The sequence below is a fragment of the Hylobates moloch genome, unplaced genomic scaffold (assembly GCF_009828535.3).
Source record: "Hylobates moloch isolate HMO894 unplaced genomic scaffold, HMol_V3 SCAFFOLD_47, whole genome shotgun sequence".
In the NCBI taxonomy this organism is placed as follows: Eukaryota; Metazoa; Chordata; class Mammalia; order Primates; family Hylobatidae; genus Hylobates; species Hylobates moloch.
Window position 1 is genome coordinate 455,553 of NW_026652322.1, and position 15,194 is coordinate 470,746.

At 52.6% G+C, this 15,194-nt stretch overlaps 2 protein-coding genes across 8 annotated transcripts in view; one reads left to right on the forward strand and one right to left on the reverse strand.

The window, feature by feature from the left end:
* The window catches only part of LOC116463654 (protein unc-45 homolog A-like), a 24,398-nt gene extending 9,845 nt beyond the window's left edge, over window positions 1–14,553 (reverse strand). The window contains exons 1-11 of one of the 4 annotated variants that reach the window (XM_032146850.2): window positions 14,477–14,553; window positions 10,595–10,760; window positions 10,189–10,399; window positions 9,408–9,794; window positions 9,033–9,194; window positions 8,756–8,792; window positions 8,279–8,454; window positions 4,596–4,688; window positions 3,928–4,095; window positions 1,786–1,954; window positions 1,312–1,482 (exon numbers count right to left, since the gene is read on the reverse strand). In XM_032146850.2, the coding sequence (XP_032002741.1) occupies window positions 1,312–1,482; window positions 1,786–1,954; window positions 3,928–4,095; window positions 4,596–4,688; window positions 8,279–8,454; window positions 8,756–8,792; window positions 9,033–9,194; window positions 9,408–9,413 (982 nt within the window). In that variant the 5' untranslated portion in view covers window positions 9,414–9,794; window positions 10,189–10,399; window positions 10,595–10,760; window positions 14,477–14,553. Of the gene's footprint in view, window positions 1–1,311; window positions 1,483–1,785; window positions 1,955–3,927; window positions 4,096–4,595; window positions 4,689–8,278; window positions 8,455–8,755; window positions 8,793–9,032; window positions 9,195–9,362; window positions 9,795–10,188; window positions 10,421–10,594; window positions 10,761–14,398 lie in introns of all 4 variants that reach the window. The other 3 variants (XM_032146849.2, XM_058434784.1, XM_058434783.1) reach the window with 3 other exon arrangements.
* On the forward strand, window positions 9,677–13,814 carry LOC116463655 (guanosine-3',5'-bis(diphosphate) 3'-pyrophosphohydrolase MESH1). Of its 4 annotated transcripts, none has more exons than XM_032146853.2 (5): window positions 9,677–9,753; window positions 11,926–12,301; window positions 12,620–12,675; window positions 12,786–13,026; window positions 13,325–13,814. In XM_032146853.2, the coding sequence occupies exons 2-5, from the start codon at window positions 12,190–12,192 to the stop codon at window positions 13,453–13,455; spliced, it is 540 nt and encodes a 179-aa protein (XP_032002744.1). In that variant the 5' UTR covers window positions 9,677–9,753; window positions 11,926–12,189; the 3' UTR covers window positions 13,456–13,814. The 4 variants fall into 4 exon arrangements, with proteins under 4 accessions (XP_032002744.1, XP_032002746.1, XP_058290769.1 ...); XM_058434786.1 differs by lacking the exon at window positions 9,677–9,753 and adding an exon at window positions 11,478–11,634; XM_032146855.2 differs by lacking the exon at window positions 9,677–9,753 and having other exon boundaries at window positions 11,471–12,301; window positions 13,174–13,814.
* Window positions 14,554–15,194: the final 641 nt, after the last annotated feature.

Genomic DNA, 15,194 nt, shown 5'->3' on the forward strand with positions numbered 1-15,194 from the left:
TTTTTTTTTTTTTTAGACAGAGTCTCGCCCTGTTGCCCAGGCTGGAGAGCAATAGCGCAGTCTCAGCTCACTGCAGCCTCCGCCTCCTGAGTTTAAGTGATTCTCCTGCCTCAGCCTCCAGAATAGCTGGGATTACAGGTGCGTGCCACCACACCTGGCTAATTTTTTGTATCTTTTAGTAGAGACGGGGTTTCACCATGTCAAGCCAGGCTGGTCTCAAACTCCTGACCTCAGATGATCTGCCCACCTCGGCCTCCCAAAGTGCTGGGATTATAGGCGTGAGGCACTGTGCCCAGCTCGTATTTATCTTTTAGGGGAAGAGAGATGAATTGATATATCTACCTTTATTTTTTCCTCTGAGTATAGAATATAGAAGTAATACATGCTCACTCAAAAAAAAAAAAAAACAGGGCACAATGGCTCATGACTGTAATCCCAACACTTTGGGAGACCAAGGTGGGTGGATTGTTTGAGGTCAGGAGTTTGAGACCAGCCTGGCCAACATGGTGAGATTCCATCTCTACTAAAAATGCAAGAATTAGCCGGGCATACTGATGCGTGCCTGTAATCCCAGCTACTCGGGAGGCTCAGGCAGGAGAATTGCTTGAACCCAGGAAACGGAGGCTGCAATGAGCTGAGATTGTGCCACTGCACTCCAGCCTGGGTGACAGAGTGAGACTCCGTCTCAAAAAAAAAAAAAGATACAGAAAGCTAATCCAGCCTCTCTGCTAACCTGCTTGCAGGCCCGCTCAATGTGCATGTATCTGCACACACATATGATAGAAGAATCTAACTCTGAGCCCCCTAAGGGTAGCTCCTGTGCCTGTAGGTGTTGCAAGAGCTGAATCCCATTGCTCTGGAAGATCTTCTCAGCTCCAGCATCCTCCTGAGCCACAGGACGCACTTCACTGCAGACACATGGCTGGAGATAATAACAACTTTTTTTTCTTTTTTTTTTTTTTTTTTGAGACAGGGTCTCCCTCTGTTGCCCAGTCTGTAGTGCAGTGGTGCAATCATAGCTCACTGAAGCCTTGACCTCCCAGGGTTAAGTAATTCTCCCACCTCAGCCTCTGGAGTAGCCAGGACTGCCGATGCACACCACCATGCCCAGCTAATTTTTTTAATTTTTCATAGAGACAGGGTCTCGCTATGTTGCCCGGGCTGATCTCAAACTCCTGGCTTCAAGTGACCCCCTGCCTCTCAAAGTGCGTCATCCACCATGCCTGGCCCCACTCACAACTTTTCTTATTACTCCTAAGGATAAACAAACTTCAGCTGCCGAAGCAAGTTTTTGTGAACTATATCACCTACCTTGGTCAATGACCCAGAGGGTGAGGCTGTTGTTGGGGTCCTTGAGAGACTTCCGGGGCACCGCTTTAATCAGGAGGGTCAGGGCATTGTCTCGGCCTTGGCCAGAGACCCCCACCTCTGTCAGCAGATCTAAGAGGTTACTGATGAGGACCTTCAGCTCCCGGGCGGGATCTGGCAACAAGAAGACATCAGTGGGCTCCACAGCAGCCCAGCCCTGTTTGACCCTTGAACTTCTCCAACAAACCAGGGAGACACAGGGAAGGGGGGATCCACATCCCAGGCCCCAGACTGAGCTCCAGCTTTGTCCTAAGGCACCTTGGCTGCTGAGAATCTACAGTAAAATAATGTCACCAAACCGTATTCCAAACAACCTGCAGCTGCAAGTCTGGTCCCCAAAAAACTGGCCTGGCTGGCTCAGCCCCATCCCTTCCATGACAGTAACGTCCAAAAGACCCCAGACCTGCTTCCACTCACCCACGATGATGGCGCCTTCTTTGCCTCGGAAGCCTTTTTTGATGCCTTCCTTGAGGGCATCAAACATAACCTGCAGCAGGTGGCAGGCAGCCAGGGACACAGCCTGGCTTTCCACGCCCAGGATGGAGACTACTCGCCGAGTTCCCAGTATGCTCAGGGTTGCCACTGTCTGGGGTGGGAGAGGTAAACAGAAGCTTCCAGTTGGTGAAGGGCAGCTACAGAGATCCCTAACTGTGAGTTACAGAATACGGCCAGAAGGAGACAATTGGGTGGAAGGCCCAGCTCCAGGTGAACACAAGACAGAATGGATGGCATGACCCAGGGTAATGGCGGGATAATTTTGTTAGAAAGATTTCCGAAAGGAAACATTACACAGCAATGCCCTACTACCTCTCGTTGGTGCCAGAGAAGACATAGTACACTGCAGCCCTGGGAGCAGCTGCTTTAGCTCATGTCTCCCCAAGAAAAAGACCTAAACCTAGACGAAGCTACCTGACCACCAGGCTTAATGGTCTAGTTCTTCCCCAATCTAAACCCCGAGGTTCTTTCCACACCCTGGGGATGTGGACGTAATGTACACGGAATGGGCCCATGAGACCTCTCCACCCCGTTTCTTTTTTTTTTCTTTTTTGAGATGGAGTCTCGCTCTGTCACCCATGCTTGAGTGCAGTGGCACGATCTGGGCTCACTGCAAGCTCCACCTCCCAGGTTCACGCCATTTCCCTGCCTCAGCCTACCGAGCAGCTGGGACTACAGGCGCCCACCACCACCACCACCACGTCCAGCTAATTTTTTGTATTTTTAGTAGAGACGGGGTTTCACCATGTTAGCCAGGATGCTCTCTATCTCCTGACCTTGTGATCCACCCGCCTCGGCCTTCCAAAGTGCTGGGATTACAGGCATGAGCCACCAGGCCCCGCCCTCTCCACCCTGTTTCTAAGCTGGAGAACCCTAGAAGGCCTGCTTGGTCCACTAAGCCCAAATCCTGACTGCTTCCACTTAGCAGCTAAGTGTCCCTGGCCAAGACTGTGAACTGGAATGGACGGGAAGGCAGGAGGGAACAGAATGCATATGCTTTTAACAATCTTAGCCTTGGGAGACCCAGAGTGCAGCCCAAGCTTAGCCTGAAGAGATTTCATTGACTGTTTCACAGTTCCACCCCTATCTAGGAATTGTGGGCTCCTCTAAAAGCAACTAAGGGTCTAGTCTCTTGTCCCCTCTCCCCTGGAGCAAGCCAGCTCAGGTAAGAGCTGGGGGCATGGACTTCACCACACCGGCCCGGGAGCAGGACTGTTCTTGCTGAACTGTCCATGCGGAGCCACCACCATCCATGCTGAGAATCATGTCGGGATCAAGCCCTACGTGCCCGGTCACTGTCTCGATGGTAGAGAGATGCTGTGGTGGCCCGGCACGTTCTGGACAATGAGCTTGCTTGTGCCATATGGACACTGAAGGAGTCAGTGACCAGTGTGTTTTCGTGAGTTGCCTGCAGGAAAGCTGGGGCTCACACTTGTAAGCCCCCCACAAAGCAAGTGCTTGGGGTACCCCAAAGCCGTTTTTGCTCTTTCTACCCTACTTCATCCTAAGTTATGTTGGTCTTTTTCACGCCATTTTTATTTTTTCTCTGTTGTTACATGTATCTCCTTGTACTCTGCCTTTTCTTTTTTTGTTGTTTTGTTTTGTTTTGTTTCTGAGATAGTCTCGCTCTGTCACCCAGGCTGGAGTGCAGTGGCGCGATCTCAGCTCACTACAACCTCCACCTCCTGGGTTCAAGCAAGTCTCGTGCCTCAGCCTCCTGAGTAGCTGGGATTACAGGCGTGTGCTACCATGCCCGGCTAATTTTTTTATTTTTAGTAGAGACAGGGTTTCGCCTTGTTGGCCAGGCTGGTCTTGAACTCCTGACCTCAAGTGATCCACCTGCATCAGCCTCCCCAAAATGCTGGGATTACAGGTGTGAGGCACCATGACCTAAGTTCTTTTTAGAATAAGGTAAGGGGTAGAATAAGGTAACGTAAGAGGGTGGAAGAGTGGATGGATGGATGGACGGGCAGATGGGCGGATGGGCAGATGGGTGGACAGAGGGATGGATGGACAGACAGACAAAGGGACTGAAGCTGTAACCAGCCCCTCCACTCCACCTACCCGTGACTGATGCTCAGAGCAAATGCCAACCAGCGTACGCAGAGCCGCCAGCATGAGGTCAGTCTCTCCCGTGTCCAGTAAACGTTGCAAGAGCTGAACCCCATTACTCCGGAAGATCTTCTCCGCTCCAGCATCCTCCCTGGCCAGCACCACCAGGTTCTGAGAAGCCTACGTCAAAGGAAGTACATTATAATGTTGATACTGCACGTGGCATAGGATGCAGCACTGGTGAGCAGGGGCCCCGAGCCCCGGACCTCACTGCTTCCACTTCACAGTTGACTGACCATGGCCAAAAAATAACCTCTTTGAAGTTTAGCTTCCTCTGTAAGTAGAGGGAAGAGCCTTCTCTCGGGATTGATAGTTAGAGCAAATGAGTCCCCAGCAGAGCCTGAGGGGCTGGGACAGTGCCTCAGTTACCTCTGTACACCCAGTTCCTGGCACAGGGCCTGGCCACCAAGGTACTCTGGGAACACTGGTTCTCTTTCCTTGGTTCATGCTAAAGCCCCAGACCCTCAGAGCTCCCATCCAGGCCCCATGAGCCCAGCTGCACGATTGGAGCAGCGGCACAGCAGGGCAGCAGGGGCTTCGGGGAGCTACATGGGTGAAGGATGCTATGGATGGGTGGCTCATGTGGGAGCTCACTCACTGACTCAGCCCGGGGCCTGTACCTTTTGCTTTTTCTCAGTGCCCTTCTCCTCTGGGTCCAGCAGTATCTGGAACATCTGTTCCACTTTGGCATCCGTCGAGGACATGTACCGCACCTAGATAAACCAACAAAGCACGGAGGAAATCACGGCTGTTGGCCAGAGACATCACACTCCCTATTCATTTGTCTCCAGCTCCTCACTCTGGGAGGCTCAGGGCTAGCACCTAGCTACCCTGGGCAAGAAGAGACTTGCCTGGCAGCGCCTCCTAAATTTCCCGCAGCTGTTTTTCTTTCTGAGCTATTTCCTGCTTGGGCAGCAGGGGCAGTGCCGATGCTGTAGTGCCTTTCGGGAGGGGAGGTATCGTGTCAGCTACGAGGCAACGCACTCCCAGTGGTGCCATCTACGTTGTGGCAGCGTGAATGGGCTTCCCGTGGCACTGAACTCAGTATTTATACCTCCTGCCAGGGAGCTGGCAGATCGTGAGGTAGTTGCTAACACTTCCTTTAGCTCCAGAATTCTCTTTTCACTGTTTTAAAAATAATCTTGGCCGGGTGCGGTGGCTCACGCTTGTAATCCCAGCACTTTGGGAGGCCGAGGCGGGCGGATCACGAGGTCAGGAGATCGAGACCACGGTGAAACCCCGTCTCTACTAAAAATACAAAAAATTAGCCAGGCGTGGTGGCGGGCGCCTGTAGTCCCAGCTACTCGGAGAGGCTGAGGCAGGAGAATGGCGTGAACCCGGGAGGCGGAGCTTGCAGTGAGCCGAGATTGCGCCACTGCACTCCAGCCTGGGCAACAGAGCGAGACTCTGTCTCAAAAAAATAAAATAAAATAAAAAAATAATCTGAGCTGGGCGCAGTGGCTCACGCCTGTAATCCCAACACTTTGGGAGGCCGAGGTGAGCAGATCATCTGAGGTCAGGAGTTTGAGACCAGCCTGGCCAACATGGTGAAACTCTGTCTCTACTAAAAATATAAAAATTAGCCAGGTGTGGTGGCGGCTGCCTGTAATCCCAGCTACTCGGGAGGCTGAAGCAGGAGAATCACTTGAATCTGGGAGGTGGAGGTTGCAGTGAGCAGAGATCCACTGCACTCCAGCCTGGGTGACAGGATAAAACTCTGTCTCAAAACAAATACATAAATAAATAAATAATAATCTGAACGGGCAAGACCATCCTAGGCCTACTCCCCCACCCCCAAAGTCCTGGGCATAGATGGTGGCACAAGCCTAGCATGTGGACCACCCGCCTTCCTCTCTTGCATCCATGGCAGCCATGACTAACCAGTCATGGCACGTTCCCCTGCTCGGCTTAGGCAATCTGCTTCCTAATTCTTCTCAACATAGGACTCTGGGCAGCCACTGCCAATCAGAGTTGGCATTGAGAGAGGAAACCTATTTGCTTTCCCAGGTTTCAGCATTTCAGTGAAGTGTCTGCCATCATGTTATCTGCTTCCACTGCGTCAGCATTTTAACATCAAATTATCTGGTGAATTTGAGCTTGGTTGTAGCTCATAATTAGATTCTTTTCTCCTAATTTAAAAATATACATATTTTATACAATTTCTCTTTATTAAAAAAATATGAACAGGTGATGCAGTCTCCTTTGGAAAGCCCTCTCAATCCCATTCCTTTCCTCAGGGGTCACAACGTTATCATTTTGAGTATATCTTTTAAAATGTTTTCCTGAAAAAATAAAGAAACAAAAATGCATATTTGGCCCGGTGCCATGGCTCACACCTGTTATCCCAGCAAGTTGGGAGGCTGAGGTGAGTAGATCCCTTGAGCCTAGGAGTTCAAGACCAGCCACCTGGGCAACACGGTAAAACCCTGTCTCTACAAAAAATATAAAAATTAGGCGAGCGTGGTGACATGCATTTGTCCCAGCTACTTGGGAGGCTGAAGTGGGAGGATTGCTTGAGCCCGGGAGGCAGAGGTTGTACTCCAGCATGGGTGACAGAGTGAGACCCTGTCTCAAAATACATAAATAAATAAATAAATAAATAAATAAATAAATAAATAAATAAATTTTAAAAATAAAATATTTTCGGCTGGGCGCAGTGGCTCACACCTGTAATCCCAGCACTTTGGGAGGCCGAGGCAGGCAGATCACAAGGTCAGGGGCTCCAGACCATCCTGGCCAACACGGTGAAACTGCATCTCTACTAAAAATACAAAAAATTAGATGGGCGTGGTGGCATGCTCCTGTAGTCCCAGTCCCAGCTATTTGGAGGACTGAGGCAGGAGAATTACTTGAACCTGGGAGGCGGAGGTTGCAGTGAGCCAAGATTGCGCCACTGCACTCCAGCCTGGGCAACAGAGCAAGACTCCGTTTCGAAAAATTAATTAATTAATTAAATTTAATATTTTCTGGCCAGGCACGGTACCTCACGCCTGTAATCCCAGCACTTTGGGAGGCCGAGGTGGGCAGACCACAAGATCAGGAGATCAAGACCACCCTGGCTAACACGGTGAAACCCCGTTTCTACTAAAAATACAAAAAAATTAGCCAGGTGTGGTGGCGGGTGCCTGTAGTCCCAGCTGCTGGGGAGGCTAAGGCAGGAGAATGGCGTGAACCCAGGAGGTGGAGCTTGCAGTGAGCCGAGATTGCGCCACTGCACTCCAGCTTGGGTGACAGAACAAGACTCCATCTCAAAAAACAACAAAAAAAAAACCATTAAATATTTTCCTTTGTATTTACATACCCAAGTGTACCCACAGAAAAAATACAGCATTGTTTTGCTATGCAAGGGATCATTAACATAAATGATATTATACTATATGTGTTATTGTATATTTTGCTTCTTTTCTTTTTCAAAAGAGACAGGGCCTCACTCTGTCAGCCAGGCTGGAGTGCAGTGGCACGATCATATCTCACTGTAACTGCAAAATCTAGGGCCCGAAGGACTCTCCTGCCTCAGCCTCACAGGTAGCTGGGACTACAAGGGTGTGCCACCACACCCAGCTAACTTTTTAGGTTTTGGTAGCAACAGGGTTTCATTATGTTGCCCAGGCTGGTCTCAAACTCCTGGCCTCCAGTGATCGTCCCATCTTGGCCTCCAAAAGCACTGGGATTACAGGATGAACCACCATGCCCTGCCTATTTTGCTTTGTTCATTCAACAAGTGTCCCAGAGCTTCCCATTTCAATATATGTGTATCTACCTATTCTCAGTAACTATATAAGAGTCTATAGTAAGGACATTACCCAATTTATTCAGCCATTCCTCTGTGGCTGGGCATTCAGGCAAGTTCCAAGTTTTTCTTACTACAAAAAAGGCTGAAATAAACATACACATGTCTACTTGTGCACGTGGACAAGGCTTCTCTGAGAGAAACAGCAAGAAGTAAACATATGGGATCACAAGATACGCTCATTTCAAATTTAATAGATATGCTAAAGTACTCTCCAAAAGAGCTGTACCGATTTATACTCCTCCAGCGGTCATCAGAGAGCCCTTGGCCCCCAGCCTCACCACTGATGTGTCTACCTCTCTCCTTCTCGAAAAGTGTACAAACTTTTAAATATCTGCCAAACAGACCTCCAAATCAACAGTAACGTGCTGTCATCTTAATTTGCTTTTCCCTGGCCACAGGCAAGGTTCACTTGCCATCAGTATCTCTTGTCTGGAGAACTATGTCTACACCCCTGGCCCAGACGCCTTCACCACCAGTCAATGCTTCCACCTCTCTGGGTCACTGACATACCTTCTCCTGAATCTGGCCCCCGATGTTCCGCAAGGCCTCCTGGAAAACTTTGTTCTTGGGCTCCAAGCTCACACATCTCTGCAGGTCAAGGACAGCCTGGTCCAGGCGGCCCAGCTTCTCTAGGGCTTGGCTCCGCCGGTAGAGTGCTTTGACATCCCCACCATCCTTTTCAATGGCTGAGCACAAACAGGAGCACTGTCAGCACCCATGAGGCCACCGTCTCCAGGCAAGAGCGGTAGGGAAAGATCTCGAGGGAAGGCCAGAAGAAGGTGGGGGGACGAATGTGGGGCTCGGTGCTTCAGCCTCAGAAAAGGTGAGGGTAGCTGCAGAAAAGGAAAGGCCCGAGGCAGTGGGAAAGAAAGAAGGCAGATGTGTCTCTGGGGCCAAAGGAGGAGAATGTGATGGTGCAGCGGTCCCAGAGTCCTTGCCCACCACAGAAGCCCTACAGCTCCACACCAGGGCCCACCATTCCCATACCTTTGGATGCTTCTGCTTCTGCTTTGTCGTAATCTTCCTGTAAGAGAAAGACAGGAGCCTGAAGGAATGGTCATCTCCCTCTCGGGGCACTAACCAGGCAGCAGGGGTACTCTCGCTCTCCAAGGTCACCCGATCCCCCACCACCCTGAGGTGCAAAAGACATCTGGCAAGCGGGGATGGCCTGGGAGCGTGAATGCCCAGTTGGGGCCCAAGCATCAGCTTAGATGGGCGAACCGGGGCCCGGGCAGGCAAGGGGAAGAGCGCCAGTCTCCCTCACCAGTTTGAGGTGGCAGGCGGCCCGGTTCCGGTGCAGAATGGCCTGGTCCTGGGGCGTCGCGTCCAGACCCAGGGCCTGAGTGTAGGCCGCCAGGGCGCCCCCGTAGTCTCCACATTTGAACAGCTCATTGCCCTCTTTCCGCAGCTGCTCCACTGAGCTGGCCTGCAGAGAGAAAGGGGGCGGAAACGTCGGAGGGGATTCGGGGCAGAGCCCGGGAGCTAAGGGGAGAGGAGAGGAGGGATTGGGGCGAGCCTCATGGATGGCGAGAAGGAGGCCGAAGATGGTCAGGGCGGGTGCGAAGGGGTGATGGCGCGGGGGTTGGGTACGCACCCCGGGGGTGGCCGGCCGGGGCTCGGGGGTCCCTGGACCACTCACAGTCATCGCGGAGAGGGTGTCCGGTGCCCGCGCAGGCGCAGTCTCTGGCGCGGGGCGAGTCGGGGCTCTGGACGCGGCCGGGAGCTGCCCCGCCCCACTCTTGCGTCGGAGGTGGGGTTAGAGAGGGGCAGGGCTAACGAGTGAGCGCGCCCGGGCAGGGGCGGGGCGCTTGGCTCTGGATCGCAGGTGCAGGCAAGTTCCGGGCGCGCCTAAGCTGTCCCCGCAGAGACCTGCAGGAAGCTCGCGGCGGAGGACCCAGAGGGAGGCCTGCGGTGGCTCCAGCCCCGACTCCGGCCCCGACCGCAGCAGAAGTGCACGAGGTCTACGGTCATCAGGGTCACAACCAGTAGGTTGTAGAGGCCCAACACTAGGAGCGGGCCTGGGCCCCTGCGGGAGAGAAAAAGTATCTGGATCCCGGCCCCGGCCGCGGTCTCGCTGCTGCGCAATGTGGAGGGTACAGAACCCCTGGGAGTCCGGAGAAAGCTCAGGACTCCCTCCCCAAATAAGTGTAGTCTTACATACACACATTTGCATACGAATTTAGGAGCTCATCCTAGAGCCACCTATGGGCAGATTCAGGATGGCTCCCCATTACCAGCTTGCACAGCCCCCTGAACTTCTCCTTTGTAATTGTAATCATGATCTACATGATTTTCGGTTGCGGTCTGTCTCTTCGCTAGTCTGTAAGTTACAAGCCTCCCACCCCCTAATTTAGGAACAGAGCCCCAGATACTGGAACACCCTGTCGATGTTCCAGTGGCTCCGAGGTTGGAGATCTCACCTGAGGATGGGCGGGGGCGGAAGAGCGGACAGATTGACTTGGTACAGGGCCTCAAATTCAGCCGGGGTGCAGCAGGAGCCCCCTGCAGCCTGCAGGTGGCAGCAGTAGGCTTCCTCTGGAGAATCAGAGAGACGAGGGCAAAAGAAACCAGGGTAGTGGCGGCCATCGACATCCCGAGCGGTCTGGCACAAGTGAGGGTGGTGGACCAGAGCTGAAGAGAGAGGTGGGGGGGCTAGAGACAAGCAGGAGGGATCTTTCCACAGCTCACTCCACCCCTACTGGAGAGTAAAAGAGATCAGCCCCTACCAGACGAAAAGACACCCTTCCACCCATCCCCATCAGTTCCAGTTCCCAGGAGTAGCCCATAGCACCAGAGGCAGGTGGGCCGCAGGGGTAAGTGCTGTACCTGAGAGAGAGGTTGGCTGGACAAGGGTCACCAAGCTGAAGAGCAGCAGTAGACCCACGGATAGGCCTGTCAGCAAGGGGCCTGACCTCCTTCTCTGGATGCCCATGAGAGTTCACCACCACCCCTGTCCTGGTCCTGGGAACCCCAACATCTCTCTAGGCCATGACTGCAGACAATAAGGAAATAAAAATCAAAGCCCCAAGGCCCTCGGGCACCATTAATACGAGCCTGAAGCTTCTCTATCACAGGCTTTTAGAGAGAGATGACAGGGACTGGGTTTCTATCTCCTGTTGGAAACCATGGGGCCTGCATTGCCAAACTGCTGAGGGAGAGAAGGCTCAAAGGACTAGAGGACAGAATGAGGGATGAGAGAGCAGCTGAGCCATTAGTATGAAGAACAAACAAGCATTTAGAGCCAAATATGTTTCTACCCATTCTCCAACTTCCAGGCTGCCATGGAAGCTCTGGGAATTCTGACCCTCCTATTTCAGGTCCCAGAGACCTCAGTTCCAGCATGTGGGGCTTCCCTCCCTAACCTCTGCTACATGGCAACCACCAAGACTAGCTGAAAACCAAGGGTGACTCCTTTCATTAGCTTTTCCCCTGAGCCTTATCTGCCCCAGCTACCAGCCAGAACACAAAAGCTACCTGTCTGATTACAGTATACTTAGCTAATAGGGAACCCCCTCTCACAGAGAAGTTCTATAGGGATCACCAGGTTTCTCTTACCCCTCAGCTGCCCTAAGGCAGGGAATTTCTCCAGAAGGCCACCAGCCAGCAGAATTAAGTGTTATTCTAGTGCCTACCCAGGCCTGACAACATCATGCTCCCAGGACAGCAATGACAACACTCATCACCCCAGGGGCCCACAGAAGATGCCTAGAGACTGACATAGGAGCTCTCATGGCATAAGAAGACAGTGCAAATTTCATCTGCAACACTGAGGACAAAGGCAGTTCCTGCAGAAACGTCACAGCTACCTGGGAGCCTAAGTCTGAAGCAATTAGGCAGGGCTCCCAGTGAAGGCTCTGATTTTTCAGGTCAGTCCCTAGGGTCTCCTGGAGGGCCCAAAGATAGACTCCCCTGCCCACAGAACCTGGCCCATCCCTACAGGGAGAACTATTTTTAGAACACTTGGAGAATTTTCAGAGCTTTTACAGGTTGAAGATTGTTCATGGGGGGAGCTTCTGGGAGAAGCTGTCTCTGACTCTGAGGGTATGTGGATTGGCCTTTCTTCCCGCTCCCATAGTCCCCTGAGCCTTGGCCACCCTGGATTCAGAGCACTGTGAGGCCACTGCCTTATTTCTTGTCTGTCTTCCTCTTTTCCACAGACTGTGGGCTCTCAGAGAGCCAGGCTTATGTTCTTGCACCCCCAGTAGAGCACACTGAGCTGGGGGCTGCGATGCTGAAGGCAGCTGTCCACATCACTTGCTCTCTGCGCCTGGCATGTCAGCTCCAGAGGAATTCATCTGGGGCAGGCCCAACTCGGCCCGCTGAATTAGCCTCCACGATCCCCGGGCCTCCCCGGCGCCAGGGGGCGCTGTAAACGTTCCGTCCGGGCCCCAGCGGCCGCAGTCGCCCGCCCCATCCGCGCGATGGGCTCCGAGGCGGCGCAGCTGCTGGAGGCTGCCGACTTCGCGGCTCGCAAGCACCGGCAGCAGCGGCGGAAGGACCCCGAAGGGACCCCCTACATCAACCACCCCATCGGTGGGCGCGTTGGCCGCGGAGCGCCGCCTGCGGCACCTGGGCTGTGGGGACTGGGAAGGAAACGTGGGGGGCGTGCACCTCATTGAGCACCTATTTTGTCCCAAGCTTAGTGCGATATACCGTTTAAGCCTCATAACAATTGGAACGGTAGGCATGATTGTTCCCTTTGTCGGTTGACTCCCAGAGGGTAAGGGACTTGACCAAGGTCACCCAGCTAGTGAGAGTCCACAAGGGGCCACATCTGGCTCTCCAAAACCCACAACACACCGCCTTGGGACTACCTCCGACCTGACTTCCTGCTTTGCCCCTCCCCGTCAGGTGTGGCACGGATCCTGACCCACGAGGCGGGAATCACTGACATTGTGGTGTTACAGGTAACTTTCCCCCTTCTCTGCTAGGAGCCTGGGATGGGGATCAGGGGCCCCATTCAGCAATGGGCAACCCTTGGCTGACATCTCAGGGCTGAGTGGGAACTTGTCCCCAGGCGGCCCTGCTCCATGACACGGTGGAGGACACGGACACCACCCTGGATGAGGTGGAGCTACACTTTGGGGCACCAGTGCGGCGCCTGGTGGAGGAGGTAACAGATGACAAGACTCTGCCCAAGCTGGAGAGAAAGAGGCTGCAGGTGGAGCAAGCGCCCCACAGTAGCCCCGGGGCCAAACTGGTGAAGCTGGCAGACAAGCTGTACAATCTGAGGGACCTGAATCGCTGCACCCCAGAGGGTACGCTTTCGTATGGGCTCTAAGGGAAAAGGGAGGGGGATGCCGCCTTCTGAAGACACAGGTTGGTCAGTTCCCCTGAAAAACCCTGGGCATTCTTAATTCCCAAATTAATCCTACTGGACCACTCTTTGATCTTCTTTCATACAGTAAAAATACAATAGCTGGGCCAAGGGGAAGTTTTCAGGACAGCTCATTCCATCAGGAACTCATGGCCTTGAACCAAGCTTGCCAGGAAGTGGGGAAAAGGCAGTGCTTTCCTTGACATCACGCTAGCAAGTTTCTGTCGACTCTTATGCAGGATGGTCAGAACATCGAGTCCAGGAATACTTCGAGTGGGCAGCGCAGGTGGTGAAGGGGCTTCAGGGAACAAACCGGCAACTGGAAGAGGCTCTAAAGCATCTGTTCAAGGAGCGGGGGCTGACACTCTGATCAGTGCTTGAAGCTATCCAGAGGCACAACTCCAGCCTCGTTCAGGCCGGAGAGGATTCATACGCCTTCTCTTCTGTGCCTCCAGAGCTCCCTACATCCTTCCCAGATATTAGAGGTCAAAAAGAGACTTGCGTTTTTTCTCAATCTGAAGGTCCCCTGCTAACTAAGCTGAGCCCCGCGTGTGGGAATCAGATGTACCCACCATCCATTTCTGATGCACTCACTGCCTTTCCCCAAGTCTTGGGTCTGTTTGCTATTTTGCATGGTGGGATCTCTGGCCCCTCAGGGACTTGAGATTATATAAGTACTAGTTCCTAAGACGTTATGGAAAATAAAAATAACTGTGGGTTAAGGTTTAAGCTGCTGCTGCTCCTTCTCCAGCCTCCGACTGGTAGGCTGCATATCTGTCCTTCAGCAAAGCAGGACTAATTGTGTGTCCCGGAGTCACCTCCCTCAGGTTGCGGGCCTCAACCCCTCCGAACCTGGCTTCCTTGTCAGTGAGATGGGTTGTGTAATTATCAGGTTAGACTGTGACGTGCCTGATGGAGCCTGACACAAAGGTGCTCAATAAATGGTAGCAGCCTTTCCCATTTAGAAAGTTGGAAGGGGGCCAGACGCGGTGTCTCTCGCCTGTAATCCCAGCACTTTGGGAGGCCGAGGCGGGCGAATCACTTGAGGTCAGGAGTTCAAGATCAGCCTGGCCAGCATGGCGAGGCCCCATCTCTACTAAAAATACAAAAAAAATTAGCCGGGCGCAGTGGCTCGCGCCTGTAATCCCAGCTACTCAGGAGGCTGAGGCAGGAGAATCGCTTGAACCCGGGATGCGGAGGTTGTACTGAGCCGAGATCGCGCCACTGCACTCCAGCTTGGGTGACAGAGCGAGACTCCGTCTCAAAAACGAAAAAAGAAAAGACGTATTGGAAAGGAAGTGCCGCCCGCTTACCGACAACCATTGCTGGGCACGGGAGAGACCCCAGCAGCAACATGATTGGGCCGGTGGGGGATTCTGGTTCCCCAGTACCTCTAGCCGCGCCAGAAACTCGGTGACTCGCAATCCCCTCGCCCTTCCGCATTGCGGGTTACTTCGGTGGTTAAGTGACAGGGACTTCCGGGAAGGCCCGGAAGTGGCCCGGGGCTTTCCGACCCCGGGAGCCGGGCAGTAGGCGGAGTGTAGGGGAGGCGGTGGAACTTTGCTCGATGGCCACGGGGAGGGATTGCCCGGTCGTGGTTTTTCAGTCGTTGCTGAGCAGCTGAGGTTTATTTTTATGTATTTTATTCTGCATCCAGTCATCCATTAAAGCCAAAGTTTATTAAGCTGTCTGGAAAAGCGATCATCTTGGGTACGAGGAAATTGTTAGGTCAAAGCTTTTCGACTACGATAGTTGTTTGCCCAAGTGAAGCCCCAGCGGAGGGCTCTGCGAAAAAGTAGGTGAAGGGCAACCAAAAAAGCCGAATTAAAAGGAAACAAATGAACAAAGTTCAGTGTAATCCCCAGGGTATGGTACATTTTGGAGAACTTTGAACTTAATTTTTTTAAATTAGTTTTGCGGGAGTAGGATTACGAGATTTTTTTTTTAACAAAAGATGACTTTGTTGTAGTCCACTTTATGTGTTTTGTTGCCTGTGTTTTTAATGTCATATTTAAGAAATCGTTGCTAAATCTAATGCCATGAAGCTTTTCCCGTTTTCTTCTAGGAGCTTTCGTTTTAGCTTTTTTTTTTTTTTTTTTTTTTTTTTTG

Coding starts and splice junctions, on each gene's coding strand:
- LOC116463655 (XM_032146853.2), top strand. CDS start 12,190: ATGGGCTCCGAGGCGGCGCAGCTGCTGGAGGCTGCCGACTTCGCGGCT. Junction 12,302..12,619: donor CTACATCAACCACCCCATCG/GTGGGCGCGTTG, acceptor CCTCCCCGTCAG/GTGTGGCACGGATCCTGACC. Junction 12,676..12,785: donor CTGACATTGTGGTGTTACAG/GTAACTTTCCCC, acceptor ACTTGTCCCCAG/GCGGCCCTGCTCCATGACAC.